Source organism: Embiotoca jacksoni, unplaced genomic scaffold, assembly GCF_022577435.1.
Source record: "Embiotoca jacksoni isolate LCO1_2020_lvr unplaced genomic scaffold, fEmbJac1.0.p SCAF_14, whole genome shotgun sequence".
In the NCBI taxonomy this organism is placed as follows: Eukaryota; Metazoa; Chordata; class Actinopteri; family Embiotocidae; genus Embiotoca; species Embiotoca jacksoni.
In genome coordinates, this window is record NW_027185274.1 from 2,873,227 (window position 1) to 2,901,127 (window position 27,901).

Sequence of the window (27,901 nt, forward strand, 5' to 3'; positions counted from 1 at the left end):
AGACAAGTCAGCTGGACCACAGATGAATATGATATGTTCATGTTTGTCTGTAGGTGCACTCAGATGAACTGTGATGAACTTTGCTTGCTGCCGCTGGGGGGGCCGGACGAGTCGTCGTCCCCCCTCTTCCCCCCCTCCCCCTCCTGCCCTGATGTTAATTCAGCGCAGCTCCACGTGGTTCTGGTCCGGAGTAAAAGCGGAGGAGTGAGTCCTGCACAGCGAGAGGCTTCCAGAGCAGCACCATGTCTCTGTACCGCAACTCCGCCTGGTTCGTGAAGGGAGTCACCGAGTTCACAAGGTAAGACATCTGTCCTGCTGTGTGTGTGTGTGTGTGTGTGTGTGTGTGTGTGTGTGTGTGTGTGTGTGTGTGTGTGTGTGTGTGTGTGCTTGTAAAGCTGGAGGGAGCCTGTGACCTGCTGCTGTGTGCAGCCTCACTGGAGTGTGTGTTTGTGTGTTACTTCATTAGATCATTATTTTAGATCAGCACACAGTAATAACTCAGGTGATGGTAAACTCATCATAACCACGGTATAATTCAACAAACTCACTTCGACTAATAACTCCCTTTTTTTTTGGGGGGGGGGGTTACTACAAATGTTATCGTCCAATATTACACTGAAGGTCATTTTCTGTTCTTTGCCCCATAATTATATTATATTAAAATATATTTAATTGTATTTCTGATTATTATAGGAGTAAACATAATGTCAAGAAACTATTCTAATATTATATTACCCAACATTCATATCTTAACATCTAACACATTTGAAAAGGTTACCAACAAAGACCAAAAACCTTTATTTTAAAATATATTAATTAAAACTAGCTTCTCTTGAAAATTATATCTTTGCTGCCATTTGATTATTTTCTTTTTTTTATGTCACAGATTGATCAATTGGAAGCCGTATTAGGGATTTGGACTGCTCCATTACGGATTAAATAATATGATTATCAAAAATAAAATAAAAAGGAAATAAGGAACCCCAACTAAACTGTTGAAATGCCTTTTCAGTGAGAGACTTTCAAAAAAAATGAAAATACAGTAAATCTTCTTGATTCAAGTTGACTGCATTTTAAGCAGAGCTGAGATGAGTGGTCAATTCATCCACTAGTCAATCCATGAAAATAAATCTGCAACTCTTGACATTTATTATGTTTTTCAAGAAGAAGTGCCAAAAATGTTGTGATTCCAACTTGTAAAGTCTGAAGATTTACTGCCGGTTTCTGGTTTATTTCAGTATAAAGTGAATATTTTGAATTTTTGGACTGTTGTTCAGACAAAACAAGACATGCGAAGATGTGGCGGGTTTGTGGGAAACTGATATGGATTACTCACAATTTTCTGACATTTAAAAGACCAATTCATCAATAGATTAGTTCAAAAGAATAATTGTCAGATTGTAACAGCAACATAAATAATCATGTAATATTATGAGCAAACCAAATAGTGACTCTATATGTAACATCACTGTGTGAGGTTAGGTTAGGTCGAAGGTCACGTAAGGACTGAATCTTTGAAAGGGATCAGACGTATTTTGATGCATGTGAAAGTGCAGCTGCAGATGTTCGTGTCCCCTGCTGGTTCATGAACATCACCGATGGGACGTGTCAGTTTACCTCTTGAATATCACGGATTTATGAATCAAAGCACAGTTCAGAGTGACTCAGCAGGAGGTACGTACGACAATAACGGGGCTCTGACTGCTCTATCCGTCCCATCTGATCTATTGCAGCCCAAAAGGCGCCTTTCCTCATCAGTATACAACACGCCAAGTTGTCTGAAGAGGTGCTTTTGTGATTGTTTCCCTTCATCCCCTTTGTTCTGTGTTATCTTTTCTCCCAGAGAGCTGCCCAGCAACCCGCTCTGACCCTGCACTAATGGCTCTCTGCATGACACCATCGAACAGAGCGGGCATTTAACCTCAGTCGCACCCCGCCCGCCTGTTCCCTTTACCCCTCCCTCCCCCCCTCAGCCGCCTTCAACAATGGCATCTAAAACAAAGGGGGGAATTGAGGTCTCTCACGCACACACACACACACACACACACACACACACACACACACACACACACACACATAAACCGATGGTGTTGTCACCGCCGGTAGTCTCACCCCAAAGCCCTCCTCAATAGAGGCGATGCCAGGCACACTCTCTCCTTCATTGTGTCTGTACAGTAAAGCTGTGAGAAGACGTACAGTAAGCAGGCTGACCTCGAACACTGACCCTCTCTCACTCACACACACACACACACACACACACACACACACACACTACTGTGTACTGAGGCAGAGACAATAGATGCACAGAAGCAGCAGAGAGGCTGCTGTTATGGATATAATGCAGTAGATGCTGATGTCTTGCAGGACTGCCTACCTGTCGGCCGCCAAGCAGTTTGTGGAGAAGGACCTGGAGGTGTCGATGGCTGGACGCTCCTTCATGATAACAGGCGCCAACAGTGGCATCGGGAAAGCCACCGCCATGGCCGTCGCTAAGAAAGGTACCACTCCTACGATCCCGTTTGTCAGCAAATCAACTCGGATATGAGGACGACAAAACAACACAGGTTGAGATCGATGTCCTCAAAGTCTAGTATAAATACAAACGGTGATAGAAGTAGTTGTAGTAAAGCAAATGTCTGTTATTTATGTCAAGATGCAGACAAAAAAAAATATTAAAACAAAAAAGGGAAAGATAGAAACCATTTATAGAACATACTGTATATTTGCACTTGTACAAATACATACATATTCAGACATACAGGCAAATTGATCTGGCATGTTTACTAATTACACATTAACCATCTTCATATTAGCAACAAACAGCACACTCATATACATATACACATGTACACATATATATACACATGTACACTGACCAGTCATAACAATGTTCAGTCTGGGGTTACACTGAGAGGTGTTCCTAATATTTTGTCCCTCCCATTGAAATTAATTGGGTAGACTGAAATACTAGGAACACCGCCTAGTGTTATTATATTTATATTTATGTATTATAAATTATAATATTATATTGTAATATTATATTATATAATGTATTATATTATATTATAATATTATATCATGTTAAATTAAATTATATATTATATTAAATTATATTATATTACATTATATTATATTATATTATATTATATTATATTATATTATCGCTGAGCTGTTATGTTAAACTTCATGCTTCACCTGTCAGTGGTTTTAATTGTATGGCTAATAAGTGTACATAAACATGTAACACAAACACTTACTTGTATATGTGTTCTCACATAAACCCCAAAATGTACATATAGCAACAGTTATACTCATATACACTATAATCTATGTTGTACTACAACTGGTGCTGTATGTGTACAGGTGACAGTTGGCCTCATATATATATAATACTAAAAATATATTTTTCTTAAAGTAGACAGATTAGATAGATGCTGTTAAGGCAGGAATACGTCATTAACACTCAAAGTGAAACACAAAACACCTGCTGCTGTTGTCCAAAAAGATATTAATCTCATGTAGATCAGCATAATATGGAGAGGTTTCAACAAACCAACTCAAAGTTCATGAAAAATACCTCTCATCGGTCAAAGTCTTAACATTTTCCTCACTATGATGAAATAGAAATCTTTACAGCTTTGTTTCAAGGCCTCTGACTTTTGTCCTCTTACCCAAGATCACGTAACACACATCGACACATGCTGAATGGCCCAGATTGAGTCACAACACCATTAATTAATAAAAATACTGTGACAGACTTTTTGTCTCTCGTTCTCTGAGTCTAAATTAAAAGGATGAAAGACAGATGATTAGCATATGCCAATTAGTTTCGTCTCACGGTGTATTCAAATTATAAATCATACTTTCAAACCAAGGATTTTATAGTTGAATCATTGTAGCTGAATTTTAGAAACCATTTGGGTACCATCAGTCCAGTCCTTTCTGATTAGATAAATCCTAAACTCCTCTCGTCTGTTGATGTTGTGTTCAGATTGTATTTACCTCCGCCGCTACAATGACGTGATCCCTGTCACAGGTGCAACGATCCACATGGTGTGCAGGAGCAAGGACAAGGCCGAGGAGGCGAGGGCCGACATCGTCAAGGAGACGGGGAATAAAGTACAGTGTGAATCACTTTTCACCCAACTAAAAGAACAACGCAGTCGACCTACAAACTCACTGGTTCTCTCAGATGTGAAATTTGTCATTATTCTGCGTGGCTGGTGTCTTTACAGGAGGTCTACGTCCACATCCTGGACCTGTCCGAGACCAAGAAGGTGTGGGAGTTTGCCGAGTCCTTCAAGAGGAAGTACAAAGCCCTCAACGTACTGGTGGGTGATACGCTACCATGATGTTACTGCTACGCTCTGGCACCTGCTTCATTTGTCCTCTCTGATGTGTTTTGATTGAATAAGAGTAAGAAAATCTGTCCTGCATCATCATGCCAGATCCGTCAGGTCTTACTTTTAACTGCAGTGAATAATAATCTAACGTATTTGAAATCTGTGCAGATTAATAACGCAGGATCCATCATGAGTCAGAGGGACGTGAACGCCGAAGGGCTGGAGAAGAGCTTCGCTACCAACGTCCTGGGTGAGTCAACATTCAGGGGGGGAGAAGTGTGAAGAAAGAGGGAAGGAGTCACGACACATGTCTGTTAATCTTTCTTCTTCTTTAGGAGTTTACATTCTCACCAAGAGTCTCATTCCCCTACTGGAGAAGAGCGCAGATCCCAGAGTGGTGAGTGTGAGAGTTAGTTCTGCGCTCCTATATCGTCTTCTAAAAAGAGACGGTGGACTGTGAGGCATTGGTCCACATAATCTGCTGTTATAGTGTCCAGTTAATGGGTTTGAACCATCTGCCTGAAATGTTATATTTCAGGCAGATGGGGGAATTTATGATCAATCTAATTACTGGTTTTCTGTAAAAAAAAAAAAAAAAAAGTGGAGAAAGAAGCCACCAAAACATGTCTTTAAACAAAGTCATAGAACAATAAAAATTAAGAATAATAATAAAGCTGCAAACATGAGTCAATTAGTTGGTGTTGATCAACTGAAAACGAATCAACTACTTCGATAATCGATATTGTCGAGTGACTTAGTTTAAAGAAAGCCTCGTTTCATTTTCTTAACTGTGAGTGTTTTCTGGTTTAATAAACTGAACATCACTGGCTGTGACATTTGAAGAAGTTACCCCCGGCTTTAGGACATACCGTGTGGATGAGCATTTTTCAACCTTTCTAGCATTTCTTTGATCGAATGACGAATCGATTAATTGTGAAAAAAAAATCAACAGATTAATCAAGAGTGGAAATACTTGTAGCTCCGTACACACACACAGCATCTGAAATGGGATCGTACATCACGAGGCTCTCCTCTCTCTTCCTTCTTCCACGGTCAGATCTCCGTGTCGTCAGGCGGGATGTTGGTGCAGAAGCTCCGGACAGGAAACTTGCAGTCGGAGAGAGGCCGCTACGACGGCACCATGGTGTACGCCCAGCACAAAGTAAGACCTCATCAGCTTCAATACATACAGTTAGTGTTGAAGATCATATCCTGACCATACAACATGCACTTCATTTCTGTGTGTGTGTGTGTGTGTGTGTGTGTGTGTGTGTGTGTGTGTGTGTGTGTGTGTGTGTGTATTCCAGAGGCAGCAGGTGGTGATGACAGAGCAGCTGGCAAAGGCTCACACTAACATCCACTTCTCTGTCATGCACCCTGGCTGGGTGGACACTCCAGGTACCGCCCGCCCACTCACACTCTCTCTCACACACACACACACACACACACACACACACACACACACACACACACACACACACACAGGCAGAAGGAAAACCAACTTTGAAAAGCATGCAGACAATTCAGAAGATCAGACTTTGTGTGTGTGTGTGTGTGTGTGTGTGTGTGTGTGTGTGTGTGTGTGTCTGTCTGTCCCAGCGGTGGCCAATGCCATGCCAGACTTCCATCGCTCCATGAAGGACAGCTTGCGGACCCCGGAGCAGGGGGCCGACACAGTGGTGTGGCTGTCCGTCTCTGAGGCTGCCACCACGAACCCCAGCGGACGCTTCTATCAGGGTATGTAGCTAAAACAAAACATGCTCCTGTAGCCGCTGATCAAACAGAGATCTGTGGATTAAAAGACAAAATGTCAATTCCCTGAGATGAATAAAACTGTTAGACAGAGAGAAGAGAGGAAAGTGGTGGTTGAATTATGTGTTTGTCAGTTGGAGGGCATGGTGTGTGTGTGTGTGTGTGTATGTGTGTGTGTGTGTGTGTGTGTGTGGTTGGCCTGTGTCCATTGCAGCTGGAGTGGGCTGCTTTTGGTGCCAGATACTGCCAGAGAGTACAGTGCCTCTATGAGCGCGCACGCACACACACACACGCACACACACACACGCACGCACGCACGCACGCACGCACACACGCACTGTCCTCAGTGGCTTTGGAGGTTGCAGCCGAACAGGAGACACAAACATACTGCATTCAGGTTTTCATGTGATTGAATGTGGGGCAGTTCAGTCCAGTGTCTGCTGCTTATATTCATCTAACATCAGCAGGAAGTGACATCACTTCTAACTGAGGCCGTTGTGTCTGATCGGGGTTTTTTTTTCCGCAGGATAACCTTCAAATTCTCGTACATATCTGAGGTGTCATGTTAGAACACCAGCGAAGGTGTCTGTCTTTTGTTTCCATTGTTTTACTTCATGTCGACACCAGCGAGACCCGACTGCTGGAGACGCCAAAATCACAGCAACTGTCAGCAATGAAACATTTCCTGCTAGTGTGGCACCACCACCGATTAAATATTCAAAAACCTCCAATAGGTTTCCTGAAAAGCAGTTTTCTGGGTGAATCCAACTTTTGCCAGCCTGATTCCTCCCAGCTGATCCAAAAATGGGCAAAGAGGTGCTGAAAGCAGCACTATGGGGAGTCCCCGTGTTCCAACATCCATACTACCATCCTGTTTAGTATGCCAGGAAAAGATTTAGTATGTCCCAATACATAGTACCTTAAACCTAGAATACCAAAAGTACCAGGATGTCCTACTACATCCGGTCGTATTTTGCAGTCTGCAGGCCGGCATGCTACTTTGGCTGCTCCGACCCACAATCCTCCTCGACTGAGACACCGGGACAGTTGGTGGCGCTAATGCTCTGCCTACAAAAGGAGGAGGAGGAAGAAGAAGAAGAAAGAGGAGGAGAAGAAGAAGAATTCAAGAAGAATTCAAGAAGAAGAAGAAGAAGAAGAAGAGGCATTAAAAGGAAGTATACTTGTTCCAAATGTCATTATTTTTCTTTTTACTTCAAACGTCACGCTACAGATCACGATGGATAAAACCAAGAGGGTCAAAGTTCAAGGTACATTTTAATGACGTAGTAGTATGTCCCTATTGTATACATACTCCATGCTACGAAGGGTAGCTGCAGTATGTACTAAAAGTAAAAAGAAAAAAATAGCATGTGATAGAGAGTGCAGGCTGAAACCTGCAGGCAGCTCCTCAGCTGTCAACAACACTTAAAACAGCCCCGCCTCTAATTATGTGTAGATTTAAGCCTTAATACAGTTTAAACAGGTGGATTACATAGAAACTCACCTCCAGCACAGTTGTGATAAACATCAGTTACAGAGACCAGAACTGGTTGGTTTTTTAGCTGCAGGTGATGAACATGTTTATTTTTTTGGAGTCTCATGTGGCCATTGAAGAACCTGCAGTGTTTGGCACTTCCATGCTGACTTCATGTTTCCAGGCCGGCAGGTGAGGTCTTGGGGCACCACTGAAACATCTTCCTTCTCTCCAGAGAGGCTGTGGATTGAATCCTGTGCTGTGGAACCTGCAGGAAGTATTGAGCAGAAAACGCAGCAGAGCGTCTGTTCACGTCGCGGCTCGTGGTCGAAGGGTCTGGTTGTTGTGGTTCTACTGGGTCTGCACGCATCACTTCACTTCCCACTAGTGGGCTTGTTGTGACGGCGCGTTGAGCCGCGAGAGTTCGTCCAGTCCTCTCGGTCATCGCCACATCAGACCTGTAGGAAGAACTGTCACTACTGTTGCTATAGTAACCAGGGAGCGCATTGTCTCATCGTGGGTAAAAGTCAATTTGAGCTTGTTGTTGTTTTTCCAATGGTCAGTCCTTTCATCTATTTCCAGATCAGATTAATATATGTGATTAAAAGTTGGGCAGTAAATCTGTTACACCGTAGTAATAATTCATTCTGGCCCCCCGCTGTTTCACTTTGATGTGGTAAAACAAGTGTTAAAAGCACTCTGTGATGTCTTAACTCGCCGAGATGTTTGGGTCGCGTGTCAGGAGGGTTTATGACGGTAAGGGATGAGTGTTGGAAATGAATCCAGTGCCGCAGGCTGCTGTTTGAACATGAGCGTTTACTGCCTTTCCAACAAGAGCAACATCCAAGCTGGGCCTCTCGTACTGCACACAGCCGTGTTCCTTCTACAGAGCCAGACGAGCAGTCAGAGAGCACACAGCAGTGAACACATACTTCTTACCGAGTGCATATCTTCATGCATGTGTGTGTGTGTGTGTGTGTGTGTGTGTGTGTGTGCGCGTGCGCGCAGATCGGAAGATGGTGTCCACCCACCTGCCGCTGGCCTGGACCCACAGCTCCCCTCTGGAGGAGCAGAAGTTAATTTCACTGCTGGAGGACTTGGCCAAGATGTTCCAGCCCCACTGAGCCAGCGGGCGACACCAGCAACACTAACGCCACCAGCTCACGCTGACCGAGGCTGGCCTCAGCATTTCACCCCCCGTCCCTGTCCCCGTCCCCCGGGGAGAGGGCGGGGCCAGTGCATCTGGGTCTGTTTTATCCAAAGCACTCTCAGAGGTTAACACTGTCTGTGGAGTGGGACAAACATGAAGACTCACTGGGAGTGCTGAGCAGCCTTACAATGCCAGATGCAACTCACCTGTAACCGAGGGATTACCAACATTTATCATGCTTTGTAACTTTCTATATAACAACCTTATGAGGACTAAACATTTTTGTGAAAAGAGTGTTTGATAGTGATGCTGCCTGGTAGAGAGAAGCCACACACACACACACACACACACACACACACACACACGCACACATCTGTTACCGTGACTTTAGCAAAGCTGTCAATCAGATGGGAATCTGATGTGACCAAAAGTCTCACACAGACACGATTCATTCACACACCAGCTCTGGGTTCAACATCACGCTAGTGTTTTGATGACTCACACTGAGCATTTAATATCTGAGTAACATGTATTTGCTGTATTGTAGTCCACTTCCTGTTGCGTGCAGGTTGAACTCAGACTGCAGATGTAGTTTTCTCTCTGAGCCGTGTGCCTTAAATACACAACACAGCAGCATCACTTGACATGTGCCATAAAGTCGATCTGACATCTGCCCAGCACCTTTGTAAAAGGCCTTTTACTGACCGACTCCGGCTCGAGTTGATCTTGCAAATGCTTGAATAAAGAAAATTACTGATCGTGTTGGGTCTTGTTGTGCAGCTACCGTTCTCCTGGAAACACAAACAAACAGTCAAGTAAACATATCAAATATCTTTATTAAGCATCATTTTTTTTCTCTCTGGGCTCTGGTCTGAGGGCACAGGGAGACGGAAGTCAGTACTGTATGGTCAACAAAAGGATTTAAAAATACAGATATTTGGAGATGATCTCCATCCTGTTGGAAAAAGCAAGAGTCCTTTTACAAGCAGTTTGAAGAGAAAACAGTCACAAATCGATTTACAGTTTGAGATTACGGGCCGTGGTGTTGCGGGAAATGTTTGTGGCCTCTCATCAACATCCATTCGAGTGTTTGTTGAACTAAAGATGACAAAAACAAAATTAAGTAATTATTCCGTCTGATAATTCAAAAAGGAAATAAACTATTTACTTCCCAGGACTGGGAGACAATCTGAACATCTATCTGGTTAGCTGTTCCTGCCGTCTATCATTCCTCTAACATCTCGTCCATCTGCCTGTCGCTAACGCACGATAAGAAGTAATGAGTGGAGGACGCTTCCATGTGCACTTCACGGAAATAGGAAAGGAGAGTTGTGACTCCTGATTGTACAGTAGCATGGCCGTAAACCCTGTAGATCCCTGATGACGCTTGGTGACATGTTGATGATACTTGGGGGAGGACTGACAGTGTCGACTGTTTTCAGCCTGCTTAAGTCGCCTAATTCTGAAAGTTCAGTCTGTAAATAGATTTCAAAGCTGCGCCAATCAATATCATTACATTAGCGATGGATAAAATGACTGTGTTTTGTAAACGAGGCCCAAGACTCTGCTGGTCTTCAACTGAAAGGAGCCATTTAAGTTTTAAAGTGTTTGGTTTTGGTTTGAGAGGCCACTTCGGGCTCAACGCGAGGGACAGCATATTCAAGCATTTAGCAGCTACGGAGCTGCAGTCTTGTGGAGGTAAGAAGATCTGAGTGTTGTTGGCGTTTCATTCGGGTGACCAAAAGGAAAAAAAAATCATGACGATACTAATTAGCTGCTGCAGCTTTAATATCTCACACTTGTCATTGTTTTTAGTTTTGTAGTGTATTTAAAGCTGCACCAATTCATGTCTTCATCTCAATAATGGAGAGTAAATAGATGATTTCTTGATAACACTTTCAGCATAACAACTCTATAAAGTGATTACATGCCAATTCTGTGTTTTCAGCTTGTTTGGCTACAGAATAGTGTCAAAATGAAAGTAATTAATGCAGTATTGATTTCATTTATGTTCATATACAAATTTAAGGCGTGTTTTATCCCAGAGCTTCTGTGTCCTCTCTGTTTTTAGAGGCAAATGACACAACGTTTACAGTCAAATCTAAACAATTAAAAACATTAGTGTCATTTATTGGCTACTAACAAATACAATTAGTTTTAGTTTTCAGTCTGACCCCAAGTATGATGACGTGTGACATCTAAATAATTCTACGACGACCACTGCTGTCACTAAACTGATCGATCTCCGTTCATGTCGGCATGTAAGTACGACGTGATGCGACGCCGCAGTTCATCTCAACCTTATCGAGTTTGCATGTGCTTCATAAAAAGAGTGTTTAACATGTTCTAGTTTGTCATCACAAGAAAATAAAGACTACTGGATGGGCACGAAGAAAAGTAAACGACCATTTACGGTGATAATAGATAAATACTTTACTATAAATATACACTAAATGATCCAAAAAAAAACTGGAATGTGACTACATTTTGAGATCATGAATTCAGACATTATAATGCTCATTTTTCCACTTACAATAAGGCAAGCGTTAGTCTAACGTTAGAGGATATTAGCCACTATTTACAAGGACGCTACATCGAATCCAGCTATCATCTCTCCCACGTGTGAAGTTACAAAAAAAAAAAAAAAAAAAGTTTGGTTAAATCCAAAAGACAAAGACCACAAATTGTGCAATTCAGTGCTGTGCTGAGAGCGTTATGAGTGTGATGCAAAGATGTGTGTTAGTGGGGGAGGGGGACAACTGAGGGCCGAATATGAAACGGGGTGAAGAGAAACGAGACATCCAGTGTTCTTGTGAGTGAATGAGCACTGCTGAACCACTGAAAAGGCTTTGTGGGTGTCACCTGCTCTCTTTAAGGCTCATGAGGGGACACATGCAGCCATGATCGGACCCCCGACTCAGCTGGCGACGCGTCAACATCCAGCGTTTAGTGCTACATTTTTTATTTTTTTATTTGGAGAACCTGTCCATGACCGAGGATCCTCTCTGGGGACCGGAAATCCAATTTTGCACCTCAAAAACACGCAATATTTGCTGAGGTTTTCTAAAGAGTCGTACAAATCTAAGAAGTGGTGCCGTGCTGTTTTTCAAACTTGTTTCTACGATCGTAAAGTTCAACCCACAAAGCTGAAATGGACACGGTAATCGCATCTTGAACGGTAACTCCACGAGGATGTTGCCACTGTCAGCGCTTGTTACTATGGCAACTAACTTTGCCGTGTCTCACCTGGGACACCGAGGCGGCAGCTGGGTCATGCAAACATCTGACAGCTGCTTCAGATCTCAAGAGATTCCCTTCAACTATTGATCCTCTTACCGCGCCCGGGTGATTACACATTATTAATGGTTACGAGTGACATCATGGGAGCTCCGCCTACTGACAACCTACGGATGTAAAACCTCCTGAGAGTGATTTAAGGCCAACTAGTGAAAGAGAGAAAGAAATCAGAAAGAGAACCGTCATTTCAAGCATATGTACTATAGACATGATGCATGGTATATACACGTGATTAGGCTGTTGTACAGTGACTGAGTTAGTGGGCGACACTGAGAAGCAGGAGAGGAGGGTGTTGTTGTTTTTTTGTTGTTGTTTACAGGGATGGCAGGTCAGCGTTATAGTGAAACTGAACTTTACAGTGCAAGGGCAATAAAAAAATGACCTTTGTCAAAAGAAGCCTCAGATATATTGTATGTAAACACCAATATCAATACAATTCCTCCCATAGGAGAAACCATTACAATACATGCACACATGTACACACACACATACACACACACACACACACATCATTGTGCTTCAGGTTGTTTCTGGTCAGAGCAAAAATCAGTCAAACACACTCCGATGTGAGACTGACAGGTAGTGAAATTAGAGGGGAAATTGTAATGACAAGCAAAAGAGATGTGTACACACAGACACACACACACAGACACACACACACACACACACACACACACACACACACACACACACACACACACACACACACACACACACACACACACACACACACACACACACACACAGAGAGAGAGCGGGGCCTGCTTGTAGCTGAAGATCCCAGGCGTGGTGGGGAGATGTACTGTACAGAGTGGTTTCCATGACACCGGAAGAGTGGGCAGAGTATGTGGGGGCAAAAGAGGGGGGGGTACCTTGTAGTGGGCTGGGCAAATCAGCGTGGGGAGAAGCCTGTTGCTAAGCTACAGCCAACCACCTGTGTCATGTCCCAGATCTGTGGAGACAAACAGCCAATAAGAAGGACAGAAGAGCTTCTGCATTACAAGAAATGATAATAGTGGAAGCAACAGTTTTAATTTTCAATGATAATTTACACCAGTTTAGTTTAACCAGTGACTGAAAACATGTGAAAATAGTGGCAATTAAAGAGGGGATTGAAAAGTAGATCTACAAGGAGGCAGATCAGCATCGACACTTGAATATTTTCTTTAAAAATTTCCAATTTTGCACAGCATGAAAGATGAAATATTGAGTGTTGTGATTTGAGCTAATATAAACAAATGGACCAAATGAGTGTGTCACAACAGTAACTACCTGCTGTTTTTTAATATAGGACAGTTACTATTTTAAGGCTTTGGTTAAAGGTTTGGAGGTTTTTCAGACACCCTGATTTCTCACAAGAAACATGATAACTGATAACACCAGCTTGACAGAAGTCAAAGTGCTCTGATTAGTTTTGCTTTGCTCTGGTTTGCCTCAGAGGCTTTGTGTTCGACACGGCCTGATCACACGCATGAATTATCTGCTATCAAAGAACTGTTGTTGACCTTAACAATGCGGTCGCTTCCACAAGTGACCATCAGGCCTCTGGACGGGTCCATGTTCATGTGGGCGATGTTGTGTTTCCCCTCGTGGAACGTGGCCAGCGCTGTTCGACTGCGCACACACACACACACACACACAATGACAGCATTTCATCAGAGCCGCCCTCTGTCCTTTGAAAACAGGCGTATGATGTCACCAAATATTACAAAGTTTATAGTTACTCACTCTTCTTCTTTGATGGTGTCAAAGCAGGCATCACACACCCGCACGGGGAACTCGAAGCCCATGATTGGAAACGTGGAGCGCTTGGAGCTACATTTGCCGCACACAGCCTTTCCGCACTTCCTGCAGTGATGCTGCACACAGGAAACACACCCAGACATCAGCACGAGCACCTGACGAGGGACTCACAACAGCCAAGGATGCAGGTCAGACTCTCGTACCTGTCTGAGCCCGAGGGTCTTGGTGTCCCACATCTGCTTGATGTTCCAGAAGAAAGGCTGCTCACACTTCTGACAAGAGTCGCTGTCTAACCACTGAGGCGCCTGCAGAGACACGCACAGTCCAAAGCTACGGTCACACACGAAGTTACATCTCCAAGGCAACAAGGGCTGCAAACATTAGCTTCCGATTCAAACAAGAACTAAGACAAAAAAAACACAACTGGTTTGTAAAACATTTGTGTAGCCGTTGTCGCCGTGTACTCGTGATACAAACCTCTTCTCTCTGCGTGTCCATGTTCCACACGGCGATGCCTCCGTCAGCCGAACACGACAGCAGCTGCCTCGTCAACTGGAGGTAACGCAGCGCCTGGACGCGCTCACTGAGAGGATGCAGAAGACATGATCACAATCTAAACAAGGTCATTTTTAGTCTTCTTCATCGCAATGTTTCCTTATTTCAGGGGCAAACTTTTTACGTGGTTTAGTCAAAGCAGCTCTTACAGAAGTCCAGGCGCAACCATTTTCAGTAAGAAACAACTCTGATTAATAGACTGTTCACTTCCCGTCCAGAACCAAACAGCAGACGGAGAGAGCAACTGGCTGGTGAAGACTGTGAAGCACACAGGAGGAAGGAGGAGACAGATTTTTGTTTTTCTTGAGCGTTAGTGAAAACCAAAACAGGGATTGTTATTGGGACATAAAACTGTTTTTATTTTAAAGCTGCTGAAATCAATATTTCTGTATTCACAACGGACATCGTCCACTGAGGATTGTTTCGCCGTTGCATCCTAACGTTCGCAGATCTCGGGTTGATTTTGAGCTGACTGTAGCAGCCTTTAACCAATCAGCTTACGACAGCTTATGATGTGTGTTGTGCACCGAAACACATCAAGATTAAAACAACAGTCCTTCCTCCAATCTGAGCGGAGCGCAACGCCATGTTGGCAAATGGTCGTTGCAGACTTTGTAGAGTAAATTCAAATACGTAGAGCATTTTTTTTTTTTTGCTCCGGCTTGAATTTCTTTTGCTTCTTTTTGCTAAACCACCGCTGCTGCTGTTGTCGCTGATTGGTTGGCCCTTCAGAGTGGGCTGAGCAAAACCTTAACGTGAACAGGGTTTCCAGATTATCATCACAGCGAAGACTGAAGCCCAGAGTCACACAGTAGGTGGGCGGAGTCATACCGTAGGTGGGCGGAGCCCGGCAGCTGCAGGCAGGTGTTTTCAGTGAAACAGGTAAAACCCCAGAGTACACTACCTGCCCAGCACTGAATAGCAGTTCAACAAAATGAGCAATGAGCTGGCGAACAAAGCAGTCTTCAGCTAAAAAGGCCAAAACTTCCCTCAAGGGCAGGTGGAGACCAAAACAGAGCCAAAAGGAGATTATGTGTTGGGCGTACATTCACCAGGTGGAGACAAACCACCCCCAAAATTAATCCTAATTAATCCTAATTTTGAGTCTGTTCATGTCTAGAAAAATTTAGTATCTTTACAAGCTGTACAGTGATAGCTGTATCTGTCAGCTGGTTTTGATGGCCTGCTAGTGGCCACATAAAGCACCACATGCATGAAGACAACTATAAGTCGAGTAGGACAACACAAGAATGCAAATAAACTCACTTATGTTCAAATTTAAACTCAATGCTGACATTTCTTTTCCAGTGTTTTTCAATGGGCTCGCACCCACTCACGCACATATATGCAATCAGCACATTTTACATTTTTGCTCATTTCCCCTGTACATTTCTGACCACATAAAATTCAGTCTACACTTAAACACATTAAGTAAAATGGAGAGAAACAGAAACGGGGAAGAACAAGAACACCAAGGAAGAGCTGTCAAAGCTACAGAGAGCATTAGTACCCTAATTTGTATTGGTGTCTTGAGAAACAATCGTCTGTAAATCCTGCTCTGGTGCAACCGGATCTATGGAGGCTTGGACTGACACGCATCAGTGCACATGGGCTTTGTTGATAACTCCTGTACCTGGGAGGTGGTGCAATATATATGGAGATGGAGGAGAGGAGATAAAAACGGTGTCAGTCAGTGTCTGGGGAGAGCTGCTACTGACACCACTGAGACCTGCCTTTGACAAGAGTGTGTGGAGATGAGTTATAGAAGATAGTGTTCACAGACACTGTGGCGAAAGTAAATGATAAAAATAAGGATTTTTATTTTTTTGTATTACTTTTTAGAAGAATCTGGGTCACAACTATATTCCCATTCACTGACTGTCTTTTAAGCTTCCTGAACACAGACCAAATCGGACTGCAAGCAAATTTGGCACTCGTGCATTTATGTAGACGACACTCAAGAACTCACTGATGTCCCTGCAGCAGCAGCGTCCGTCCTTTGCGGCCTCCGATGTCCCACATGATGACGCTGTGGTCGGCGGCCCCCGAGAAGAGCAGCCTCTGGACCGGGTCCCACCACAGGGTTGCTATACTACCTGGAGAGACAAGAAACGCCGTTATCGTCACATCATAGCGTGTGCTGCCGAGAACCTGCTGAGAGACCCTGCTATGGCCTGAGCTGATGGCGCCACCCGGTGCCTGCTGGAAGAACTGCAGGCGGCTCCAATCAAACACAGCTGAAGGTGAATACAACTAAGGGCTGCCATAATCAAGAAATCTTAACTTATGAGTAATTGTCATCCAAGTAATTGTCATTAACAATTTAATTGTCTTTTTCTGTTCATTTTATGCCGCTATTACGATATAAGCTTAATCATAGTTAAATGATACACCTTATGTAGATTGAACATTAGAATATATGAATATAATTTGTGTTGTCCCTTTAGGCTTCATCAACACTTACACAGGGCAAATATGACATGAACAACAAATATACAAAGCCTGTTATTGAAATGAATGAAGAAATTACTGTCAATGACAGGTACCAATGATCGAAATGAACTATGTTCTATGGGGGCGCTAATTCTCCACTCATGTGCCATTAAACCACAGAAGAAGAAGGGGATGCACCGACATGTTGTAATTAGAAGTGCACCAGTCAAAACTTTATTATTTAATGGAAATTGAAATTTTTTTTTTTTTTTTTTTTTTTTTAATTAGTTGTATTTCTAAAATGTCTATTAATAACAGCTGCTAACAGCGAGCCTTCAAAACTAGAGTACAAAAAAAATTGTTAGACAGCTTCTTGTTAGTTAATCTACTCGCTAAATTAAAGCAGTTGTGTTTATTGTTCCTAACAAGTGTTGTAAGGTGCCTGCAAACAACAGAGTGTAATTCAACAACCCCCCCCCCCCCCCCCCCCCCCAAAAAAAAAAAAAAAAAAAAAAAAAAAAAACCGAGCTATCCACCTCATTCTGTTATATTGACTTAGAAGTTATATTTACAAGAACAAACACTATTCTCTGCTTGCTGGGGGCGAAGAAGCATGTCAATACTCCTGCATGAAACCTTCAGCACTAAAAATAAAAACAGAACTAAAAAAGGCTTTTGAAGGCTCACAGCAGTTGTATGATGAACAACAACAGCCTGTGGGACGCACACACACGCACACACGCACACACACACACACACACACACACACACTTGTTCTTGTGTGCTTCACCTTCATACTTTTACTATGAATTAAACAACTGAGATTTAACAAGTCAATGAGGGAGCTTTCAGTGTGCCAACAGTGGAGTTACCGTCAGACAGCTGTTTCCCTCTGCCTTCCAGTCCCTGTGCTAAACTATGCTAATCCAAGCGAACTGGCTGCTAGCTGTCGCCTCATAATGACCATTTAGGTCATCATCTAACTCTTCTCAGACATTTAGGGAAATCTAAGTCATGTTGCTCTTGACTATTCTTGTAATGAACCCTTCAGAAAAAAATATTGCATTTATCAGTATTTTACTGCACCAATTAAAGGCCACACAAACCACAACACTTTTAATACGTTCATGGACCTTATTTCTTATTCCTGCAAGATGTTGAAGTTGAACACCAACTAGAGGAAATGTGACGCTGGCATGAATCTGACCTTTTTGTACTGTTTTCAAATTTTGATTGATCATGATTTCCATTAAATATTTGGTGCTTGTGCACAGCTTGAGCTCAGCACTACAATCATTAATATGTATAACCATCTGTCAAATTGATATGTATAATCATGAGCACCAAAGCACATCTGCAGATCAAAGAGAGAGCTACGAAGTTTAAAGTCAGAGTGGGAGGGTTTGTAATTGTTTTACATTTTCTAAAAGTTTGTTAAGTAGGAAGGCGCCCTAACACGTCCATAACATCTGGCTAACCTGTCGGGAATATGGCTGTGGTAAAATTAGGCTACTTTCACCAGAGGAGATTGTCATGTGGCTCAGTTTTATTGTGCTATCTAGTTTCCTGGCTCAGCTCAAAGGACACTCAACCCCTGGAAACACGCCTCATCTGAGTCATGTATTTATCCTCTGATTACAGATTTTTATCTCGATGACAGAGTTTTTCACAATTAATTTTCTCAATGGCCACTGAGCAGCTTGATGAGCGTGAAAACAGCACAGCTGCCGGATCTCAACCACAACAAGCAGTTACTGGAACTTCTAGAGCGGCAAGTCAGATGGTATTTTCCATCATCATCATCATCATCATCATCATCATCATCATCATCCAAAACTGACCTGAACGATGAACATAATAAAACAGTGTGGGCCTGTTTATAATACATTCTACTACTGTTCATTTTTTGATATTGCTTATTGAGTAATTGACACTCTTATTGGTTCTTTTTGTTATTTTTAAGCGAGAAAAGAAACAAATTAAGCACAGAATCAACATGTCCTCATTTTCTTCATGTTTACTGTTGCTACTCAACACCATTGTTCTGAACAGAACTCTTCTTTGACTGTATTTTTACCCAGTCATGAGTACAGAGACCCAAATAACGGTTTGGTGTGAAAATGAAAAATGTTTCAGAAACTTTTCCATCTTGACCATAACTTGAGAAAATTAAAACTATGGCAATGTATAATTTTTGGTATGCAAAGGTTTGTTCTGTCAGCCATAAGAAATTAACTCCACTGTCAATGCAATGTCGTGTGACAGCTGAATGGCTCTTGTCAGATTTTCACGTGAGCATCTGAATGCAGCAGCAGGAAATAATCACAGATCACTTCACAATTTTAACTCCTAAGACACGTGTCAATAAGATACAAGTTGATTTTGATTGTTAAAATAAACTGAAACCAGTGAGACCCTGGAAGGTAGAAAAATAAATGCATGTATAAATAGCAGCACTCCTTGCAATAATTGAGAAAAGGTTGCCAGTGATATAAATTATAAACATGGCGGATGATTGTGCAATAAGTCCTTTAACTCTGACTCGTACTGTTACTGTTTTTCCTCTTTTAGAAAAATTACTCAGAGGCTTGGTTCAAAATCAAACATATCGGACATTTATTCTTGCAAGAAGGAGCAAATACATGCACCCTCAAAGAGAGGTGTCCAGCATTGCTCAATGTCACTCCTCCTAGGGCAGCTTTATACAGTGTGACAAACAATTAACAGTCACCCCCATTCCCTTTGTATCTGCTTTCGTATGGTAATACTGAGTTGGCTGCAGGTCACAAGATAAGGACACAGTGGGAGTCGTCAATTAGATGCGGAAAGTAAAACAAAAAGGAATCACTTGCAAGTAAGAGAGAAACAAAAGACATTTTTCGGAGCCTGCTTGACAGGAGACTTTCCGGAGCCACAATGCAAACAAGAAGAGACAATCTTTTTCTTTCCATCATCCTCTTAAAACATATATAGGCTTTTTTTTTTTAATATGTAAAATGCTTCTTTTCTTTTTGTTGAAAAACAGTTAAAACCTTTTAGTGAAAAAAAAGGAGCATTTTGTCATCATATTGGACTCAATACTGGATTCAACTGGTTCATCATTTTCCTGCATAATGAATTCATGTGGAAGAATCTGGGTCATCTATCATTTACTGTCACATCTTCACCATCAGCGGTCGGCTTTTGTGTGCAAGTGTGTGTGCAGCTTCCCTGAGACTCACCTACACAATGTGGCTGAAAGCTGCGTTACCTTACATGCAGGTGTGCAGAGTATGTAGGCAAGCGTGTGTGTTTTTACCTTCGTGCCCCTTCAGGGTAGTGATGGTGGAGTATGTCTGCTTCTCCAGTTTCAGCAGAGTGATCTGTCCTGAGTAGTCACCAATGAAGGCGTGTTGCGTCTCCTGATCGTATCTGAGCGGGGAGTCAGGGCTTGAACGGGACTCGCTCGACGTGTTGCTGCTTCCTACGGTTACTGAATGAAGGATACTGTAGGCAGGAGGCCCAGGCGGTGAAGTAGTGTCTCCCCAGCATGCTGCCGCTCTGAGTGCACATCCAGCTCACGCTCTTGTCGTGGCCAGTGCTCACCACCCACTCGCTCTCCAGGGAGAACACCATATCCGACACACGGTTCTGGTGGGCTGCAGAAAACACACACAGACCAAGAGTGAAACAGGCACATATTGGATGAACATCAAGTAAGATCTACTCTGTCATGGATGAGCACCATCTAAGACGAATCTGCTCCTTCCATGTGCTGATCTTATCAGAGGCTCTGCTTAGTGTCGCTGTAATCCAGACTAAGACAGGAAAATCCCTTCAAAGGATTTGCACTCCTAATCGGTCCTAATGGTCCATCTTCAGGTGACCAATTTCTGCAGTCAGCATCTCATTTTACTGAGTGCAGTGATTGAACACCTTTCAGGCAGTGCTTTGTTTAGAACTCTGGCTAAATGCTTACGTTTAAAGCGGCATTAGCAGATTTCTTTGGCCACTAGCGGGCAGTGTAACAAACTGTAAACACTTTACCCTCCACTTTGGTCTCCATCAGCCATTGAGGAAAGTTGGTCTACATAACTGATGTTCATCATCTAATCTGTAAAAAAAAATTTTTGCTGGCTGTTCAGTGCTGGAAAGGAGGTGTCCTGTGGATTTTTAGATCTTTTTACATTAAAAAAAAAAAGAAGAAAAAACAGCTTTCTGTGGTGATGGAAGCATGGTTGATAAGAGGGAACTAACCACAGCAAAGTTGCGAGCCCAAAAACCAAAATCGTGAGCTTAAAGACACTAAAAGGCTCCATAGAGCTGAGAGGAACTGCTGAGTGGGGTGATAATTCTCTGAGTGGCTGCTTGCACATTACATATTGAGCTATGACTTATATAACATATTTATGTGTCAGCGTTGATTTGAAACTGTTACATGTCCCCCCCCAAAAAATATATCAAATCAGTTTGTGTCCATTTGTCATTAATCACAGCAAAAGCATGTAATTTTGTTAAACTTCAAAACTACTTAAAAGTGAGAATTAAAAAATAGGCTAAAATGACTGCCAGGTAAACAGACAGCTAAAATTATCCTACTTTCTGTACAGCTCAGCTGCACTCGGCTGAATCACGCAGGATTTTCTTTTTTGGAACAAAAAAATAAAAGAAGAGCAGGCGGGCATTTTCAGGTGTAAAAACTGTTTGAGGACAAAAAAACAAAAAAAACCATCCAAAACTGACAAAGCTGCTGCAACGTGACTGCAACACGCGGAAGCACCGAGTCAGAGACGAACACAGAAACGTGGCATCGGGAGCAGCATTCAATATTTCTATTTATTATTCAGAGGACATCAGTTGAGCAGGTGGTCCTTCAATCTGGCCCGTGATGCACTTGCATTCACGCTGCTGAGAGAATGTGGGCATATGCATCCCAGACGCCTCCGAATGTGGTCCGAGTAGATCAGATCACACGAGTACTTTTAGTTGACCACTTGTGACGGGATCAGCCAGGACAGATGTTAACGCCAGGTGTGTCTCATTCAAGTGTACACGATCGATGAGAATATTCTTTCCTTTTTTTTTCTTTTTTTTTTTACCTCTTGCATTTCACTTCCACAAGACTCAACCAGGGGTCATCGCTCAGGACACTGAGGCGGACACTTTGATATTTTCTGTCTGTGCCACTGCTCCGTTTTCCTGTAAGTATAAACACGCACCACAGGAACCCTTTTATCCCCTTAATCCATCGGCTTTACTCAAGTCTGTAACCTGTTGCTTTCCTTGGTGCCTGATAGAATGAGTCTAGTTTCAGTGTTTGTAAATGACATTGCTCGTCCGCATCAACATGTTCACATAATAATGCAGCACAGATTTCGCCAAGTAATTCATCCGACCTCCAGAGAGGAAAGCTTTCTCTGGGATCATCTCCATCGTAACAATTTGAAATCAGGCTGAATATATGAAGCTGCGTTGGACCACTAGCAAAAAAATAAATAAATAAAATAAAATCGATATTGAGTAACACTGACTGCCAAAAGGCAAATGAGCATGTTAAAGTGCGCATGTGTTTGAAGCGCCTGCTTGATCTGACTGAGTCGTGTTTCCGCAGTTCGGGCTCAGCTGCTTGATTTTGCCACAAGTGCTAGAAAGCAGATTGAGCATTATACTGGTGACATGTGGTGTTTTGTCCTCTCCAGCAACAGGCCGGCTATTTGTCCCTGAAGCTTTTCCAGTTTGGTTGGCTAAATCGCTGCTGGTACAGTCACAAGATCTTTGTTATGTTCCCGAGCAACGGTACCAACATGACGGGAGAGGAAATTAAGATGTAATGAGTGCTGCTTGGACTGTAGCATCGTGACAATATGAATAAATATAATGTCATAAAGAGGGAATTTACCCAAATATCTTCTATTTAAATCCACTTTAAAAGATAATCTTTGGAGTTTCATAGTGTTTTATGGGTCTACACGGAGAGCCCTCATCGGCTGTTCCTGTTCCAGTTTATCCACAATCACAACAACTACAACTGGCTGAATCATCAACTGATCTTCCAGCTGTTATGTTTGTTACAAATGTCAGGAATATATAAATGCTTCAGAACACTTGGTTCACCAAAGATTGTTGGTTTTCCAATCAAAATATTCATTAAATATTTAATAAATTGGTCGATATATTCTTCTTTTTTTTACTGTAGTGTAAAATAGCTCTAATTATACTGGACATCTCTGTTTATGATTTTCAAAACAGATGAAGGCTTAAATAATAAAAAATAGATGATTATAACAAACACTAAAGTCTAAAAATGTTGTTAATTCTTGTACGAGCAGGGTTTAAAAAATAAAAACAGCCAGAAAAGTCACTGCTTTTTGCTCTGTTTTGGCTTTCTTTTCTTTTTTTTACATTTGAACATTCATAGGCAGCAAAGTCATTTTCCACTGTGTGAAATGGCCAGAACCTGCTGGACTCCTTTCACAGGCCAGATGAGGTTTCTATGTGGAGCAATGCAGTCCTGCCACCTGTTTCTGACTATTCCACTGAAACTGATCACTCAGCACAAAGACACACAACAAAAGAGAGGAAGAACAAGAGTGTCAGCCAGCAAACATGGATGGAAGCAATACACTACTGAAAATATCAATATTCAGCTTTACAAATGTTTCATGAGGAGGGACATGCCCCTTTTTTACTGCCAGTACCGACTCAGCTCAACTCTACTTCTCCTTTAAACAAAAGTTGTGGACGGACCTGGTACTATTTTTGGTATCACCTCCGTTGAGGTTCAAAAGGTGACATGGTGATGTTCACTGAATGGGTGACAGTACATTCCTTAGCCAATTTATTGCAGTCCTAAATCCTACTGGGAGCAGACCAGTTTAGTTTAGTTTAATTTGGAAACTATTGGAGCCATTTAAACCAATCAGTATGTCCTAAAACCAGACCAAACACTACCACCGGTGCAACTACATCTAGAAAAAAAAAACACTCGACTTTATCACTCATCACTTTAACCACACTTATCACTTTAACCACAGCCTTGACAGGCTAATGAACCCTCCAGTGTCAGTAGCTGCCGAGCTCCAAAAATAAGAATAACTTCTTGGCCGTAAATAAGTGTTTTGATGTCTTCCAGTCAGGCTTTCGACAGCACCACAGTACTGAAACTGTTCTTGTTAAGGTTTTCAATGACATCCACTTAAACACAGACAGTGGCAGAACTTCAGTCTTAGTATTACTGGATCTCAGTGCTGCATTCGACACGGTCAATCATGACATACTACTAGGCAGACTAAAAATCTGGGTGGGACTCTCTGGCACAGCACTAAACTGGTTTGAATCCTACTTGAAGGACCGAGAATACTTTGTGTCTGTAGATAATTACACATCAGAGACTAAAATGACGTGTGGTGTTCCCCAAGGTTCAATTCTGGGGCCTCTTCTGTTCAACATCTACATGCTTCCACTGGCTCAGATTATGGAAAGAAACAAAGTGTGTTGTCATAATTATGCAGACGACACACAAATCTACATAACTATATCGCCAGGGGACTATAATCCCATACAAGGGTTAGGTAAATGCATTGAACAAATCAACAACTGGATGTGCCAAAATGTTCTTCAATTAAACAAAGATAAAACAGAAGTAATTGTTTTTGGGGCCAAGGAAGAACGATTGAAAGTCAGAGCTCAGCTTCAATCACTGATGTTAAAAACCACAAACCAAGCCAGAAATCTAGGTGTAGTTATGGATTCAGACCTCAATCTGAACAGCCATATCAAGACAATTACAAAATCAGCCTACTATCACCTGAAGAATACATCAAGGATTAGAGGACTTATGTCTCAACAGGATTTGGAAAAACTTGTCCATGCATTCATCTTCAGGAGACTCGACTATTGTAACGGTGTGTTCACAGGTCTCTGTAAAAAGTCAATCAGAACGCTGCAGCTGATTCAGAACGCTGCAGCTCGAGTCCTCACTGAGACCAAGAAAGTGGACCACATCACTCCAGTTCTGAAGTCTTTACACTGGCTTCCTGTCCAACAAAGAATTGACTCCCAGAAAGCTGCAGGTCTGCTGAGACTCTCAGCTGCTTCATATCAAGATTGAAGACTTTTCTGTTTGCTGCCTTCAATTGAACCAGACTCAAGGATGTTGATCAATTTCCTGCATTTCTCCATTTTATTACTTCATTTTATTTCTTAAACTGCACTGCAACTTTTATTCTATTTTTAGCTTGTTTAATGTTTTAATGACTGTTTTTAATGTTTCGATCAATGTTCTTAATTGTTTTGAAATTTGCTTTTCCTTTGCCTGATGTTTTGATGCTTTTAATGGTTTTATGTGAAACACTTTGAATTGCCTTGTTGTTGAAATGTGCTATACAAATAAACTTGCCTTGCCACAGTTAAAAGAACATTTTAATTTTTTTGTTTTTGTTGATGCAAAGTCTGCTGCTCAGTCTGATCACTTTTAACAGTTTAACATTTACACCTGTCCTTGAGGAGTCTCCGAGGCAGGGAGGGGCCACATCTCCAACACTACTGACACTCAGGAGACACGTTCACTCACATGCACAGATCAGACCTCACTGAGCCTTTTAATTCAACACAATAACTGGGATCGACGTACCACCAATGACTGAAGCCCGCCGAGTCAGTGCATTTTCACTGACTGCTGTATTTATTTCCTTCGCATCATAATATTTATCTAATCATACAGAACTTGATTTGTTGTATTTCACTTGTCACAGCCTCACCTGGATACGTTTTGACGTGGTTCATCTTGTTGAAATCTTCAGAGATGAGAAACTCCTACGAGGCAAAACACACAAAGAAAATAGTTTCAAATCAAACGACACTCCTTCCCCTGCAGCTGTTTGGAGGAAGCCAAATATCCAAATTTCAAGCAGCTATGGAGATTAGAGGAGTCTGTTTGTTTTTCCCGGCAAGAGTGTTTAAACAACCAAAAGAGTGTCAATTATGAAGCCATTTGTTTGAGCTGGCTTCACTCACCACAACAGCTCCATTGTCCTGGCCTATGAAGATGCGTCTGCTGTCGTGGTGGTACGACATGCAGGAGCACGGAGCTACAGGAGAAAGAGGATGTTCGTCATGAGCCGGGACACGGCTGCAAACAAGCATGTGCACACATATTCAGAATTTAATTTCCCCACAGATGCGAGGCAGTCGTACTTACAGGAGACTGTGTGGTAGATGCTCGGCCAGTACTGACCGCTGTCTCTCTTCAGCCACACCCGGATGGTTCTGAGGAAGAAAAACTCATCATTCAAAGCTCTCTTTAATGTCTGGTTACTTGCAAGAGCCACTCAAGGGTCATCCTGTAGTCTATTCATTATATATCTCGTGTACAAATGACACTTTTCCTATGGAACTTCTGAATGGAAAATATCCAGTTAAAAAATACCTTCATACTTCAGACTAAAACCCATTTCTCATGATGGAAACCACAAGCCTTTATATCGTCTTCAGACCGGACTCTGTTCATAAAGCAGCATCACAGATGAAACCACATTTCAGAAGTGCTGATTCAACACCGAACCACTTCTCAAACTGTCCTTCTGGCCTTTACTGCAAACCACTTTTGATACGCATCTCATCAATATTCTTTCCGTCTGTGAGATTACATGGTGATTCATGGTACAAGATGTAGGCCCCCACCCTTTCAAATTAACATAAGAAATGAATTAACAAGTGTGCCGTCATGTTTTCAGTCCAAGTGCATTTAAAATAAGCTTCCTCCATCCTTTTTGTTTTGTTTCAGTATAAACAATATCAAAAGCACCGTCTGTTTAATTTCGAAACCTGCTGCACCATTACCTCACAACTTCTCCTTTTTATATCAACAGGGTGAAACGAGTGATAGAAACTGCATCACACTTCTTCTCAGTTCCTTTTACTTTGAAGGGGCTTCTTCACACAGCTGAGATTATTCAGCTGCTGCCTCCGGGTTGCATTTCTACGATTTGTTAATCGCTGAAGAGTGCCACAACAAAAAGATTTCCCATGAAACGCTACCTACGGTGTGACGTTCACGGACCAGAGAAGCCAGCCACTTCCACAAAGTGCCAATCGAGCGATAAAGAAACCTATAAACCAGACGAATTACCAATTTAAAAGTGCACTTATTTTATTTATTTATTTATTTGTATCGTTTTCGTCCAGTTAAACATTGAGTGAACAGCTTTAGATTTAAGATGATCAGCGACGACTCCAACCTTTAAAAACATCCGATGAGCACTTGAAGGCAGCGGGTCGATATCTCGGGTAATGTTTACTACGAGCGGCACCGAGCTCAGTCAACATGTTGTAATACCGCCACATCAAAATACGACTCGTTCAATTCACAAGCTACAGAGTAAAAAAAAAAAAAAATAAATAAATAAATAAATAAAAACGTTATGTTTCCGTTTTGCTGTTACAGCTGGCGGTTTGTTCTCGGGTATTTAACGGAGCGGACTCGTGGTGAATTTCTAGCCTCCACACCCTCCTCGTGTGGAGGTTAAATCTCCCTCGGAGCAGCCAAACTAAAACCACCATCCTTAAAAAGGAGCCCGGTTGCTCCTTCTCTCCCGTTTCCTCCTCCTCCTCCTCCTCCTCCTCCTCCAAGCAGCGCGCCGAGTGTTACGAGCGTTAATAACCAGCAAATAGACGGAGCCCGCTAGCTCTGCTACCCGTTAGCCGGGCTCGGTGCTCACCGGTCCTCGCTGACCGTGATCACTCCGTCCTCCTTCGGGATCAAAACGGCGGCGTTGACAGCGTCCGAGTGTCCCTCGATCTTGTTGAGAAGAACCGGCCTGGCGGTCTGGGGCCTCGAATGGATCTCCGCAGCCATGGTTTGAACGAGCCAGCGGTTGTTTTCCTTCAGCTGGTTTTCCTCCTCACTGAAGGAGGATCAGCTGACACCCGGAGCCGCTGTCAGGATTACCGTAACGACGGCGGGAACGCGCCCGACGAACTCAGACCGGAAACAACCGGAGGGAACGTGAGCGCGCGCACCGGGGATGAAATGGTTCCTCACGTGCACGCGTCGACCTGAAAACTCACCGAGCAGGGTTTATAATTGTTATATACGCTGCTGATAATTATAATAATTGGATTGGAGTTCCTCTGCGACATCCCTTACTATCTGCAAATAACAGCAATCTGGCAAAC

General features: G+C 42.6%; 2 protein-coding genes across 3 annotated transcripts; one reads left to right on the forward strand and one right to left on the reverse strand.

Annotated features, from left to right (window-relative positions):
* Positions 1–187: 187 nt before the first annotated feature.
* dhrs12la (dehydrogenase/reductase 12-like a) lies at positions 188–9,477 on the forward strand. 2 transcript variants are annotated; one of them, XM_069147473.1, is made up of 10 exons: positions 188–298; positions 2,365–2,498; positions 4,037–4,119; positions 4,236–4,331; positions 4,512–4,593; positions 4,679–4,740; positions 5,401–5,505; positions 5,651–5,741; positions 5,943–6,080; positions 8,578–9,477. In XM_069147473.1, exons 1-10 carry the CDS (start codon positions 243–245, stop codon positions 8,691–8,693), a joined length of 963 nt encoding a protein of 320 aa, XP_069003574.1. In that variant the 5' UTR covers positions 188–242; the 3' UTR covers positions 8,694–9,477. The 2 variants fall into 2 exon arrangements, with proteins under 2 accessions (XP_069003574.1, XP_069003573.1); XM_069147472.1 differs by lacking the exon at positions 8,578–9,477 and adding an exon at positions 7,075–8,534.
* Positions 9,478–9,535: 58 nt separating this feature from the next.
* Positions 9,536–27,670, reverse strand: wdfy1 (WD repeat and FYVE domain containing 1). Its single transcript, XM_069147471.1, has 12 exons — positions 27,445–27,670; positions 25,926–25,993; positions 25,742–25,815; positions 25,486–25,540; positions 20,235–20,385; positions 20,046–20,158; positions 16,284–16,410; positions 14,237–14,342; positions 13,963–14,064; positions 13,745–13,875; positions 13,522–13,630; positions 9,536–12,968 (listed from the first exon to the last, which is right to left on the reverse strand). The coding sequence occupies exons 1-12, from the start codon at positions 27,579–27,581 to the stop codon at positions 12,909–12,911; spliced, it is 1,233 nt and encodes a 410-aa protein (XP_069003572.1). The 5' UTR covers positions 27,582–27,670; the 3' UTR covers positions 9,536–12,908.
* Between the last annotated feature and the right edge of the window lie 231 nt (positions 27,671–27,901).

Coding starts and splice junctions, on each gene's coding strand:
- dhrs12la (XM_069147472.1), top strand. CDS start 243: ATGTCTCTGTACCGCAACTCCGCCTGGTTCGTGAAGGGAGTCACCGAG. Junction 4,120..4,235: donor TCAAGGAGACGGGGAATAAA/GTACAGTGTGAA, acceptor GTGTCTTTACAG/GAGGTCTACGTCCACATCCT. Junction 4,741..5,400: donor AGAGCGCAGATCCCAGAGTG/GTGAGTGTGAGA, acceptor TTCCACGGTCAG/ATCTCCGTGTCGTCAGGCGG.
- wdfy1 (XM_069147471.1), bottom strand. CDS start 27,581: ATGGCTGCGGAGATCCATTCGAGGCCCCAGACCGCCAGGCCGGTTCTT. Junction 16,411..20,045: donor TACCCTGAAGGGGCACGAAG/GTAAAAACACAC, acceptor TTGTCTCTCCAG/GTAGTATAGCAACCCTGTGG. Junction 13,631..13,744: donor GACACCATCAAAGAAGAAGA/GTGAGTAACTAT, acceptor GTGTGTGCGCAG/TCGAACAGCGCTGGCCACGT.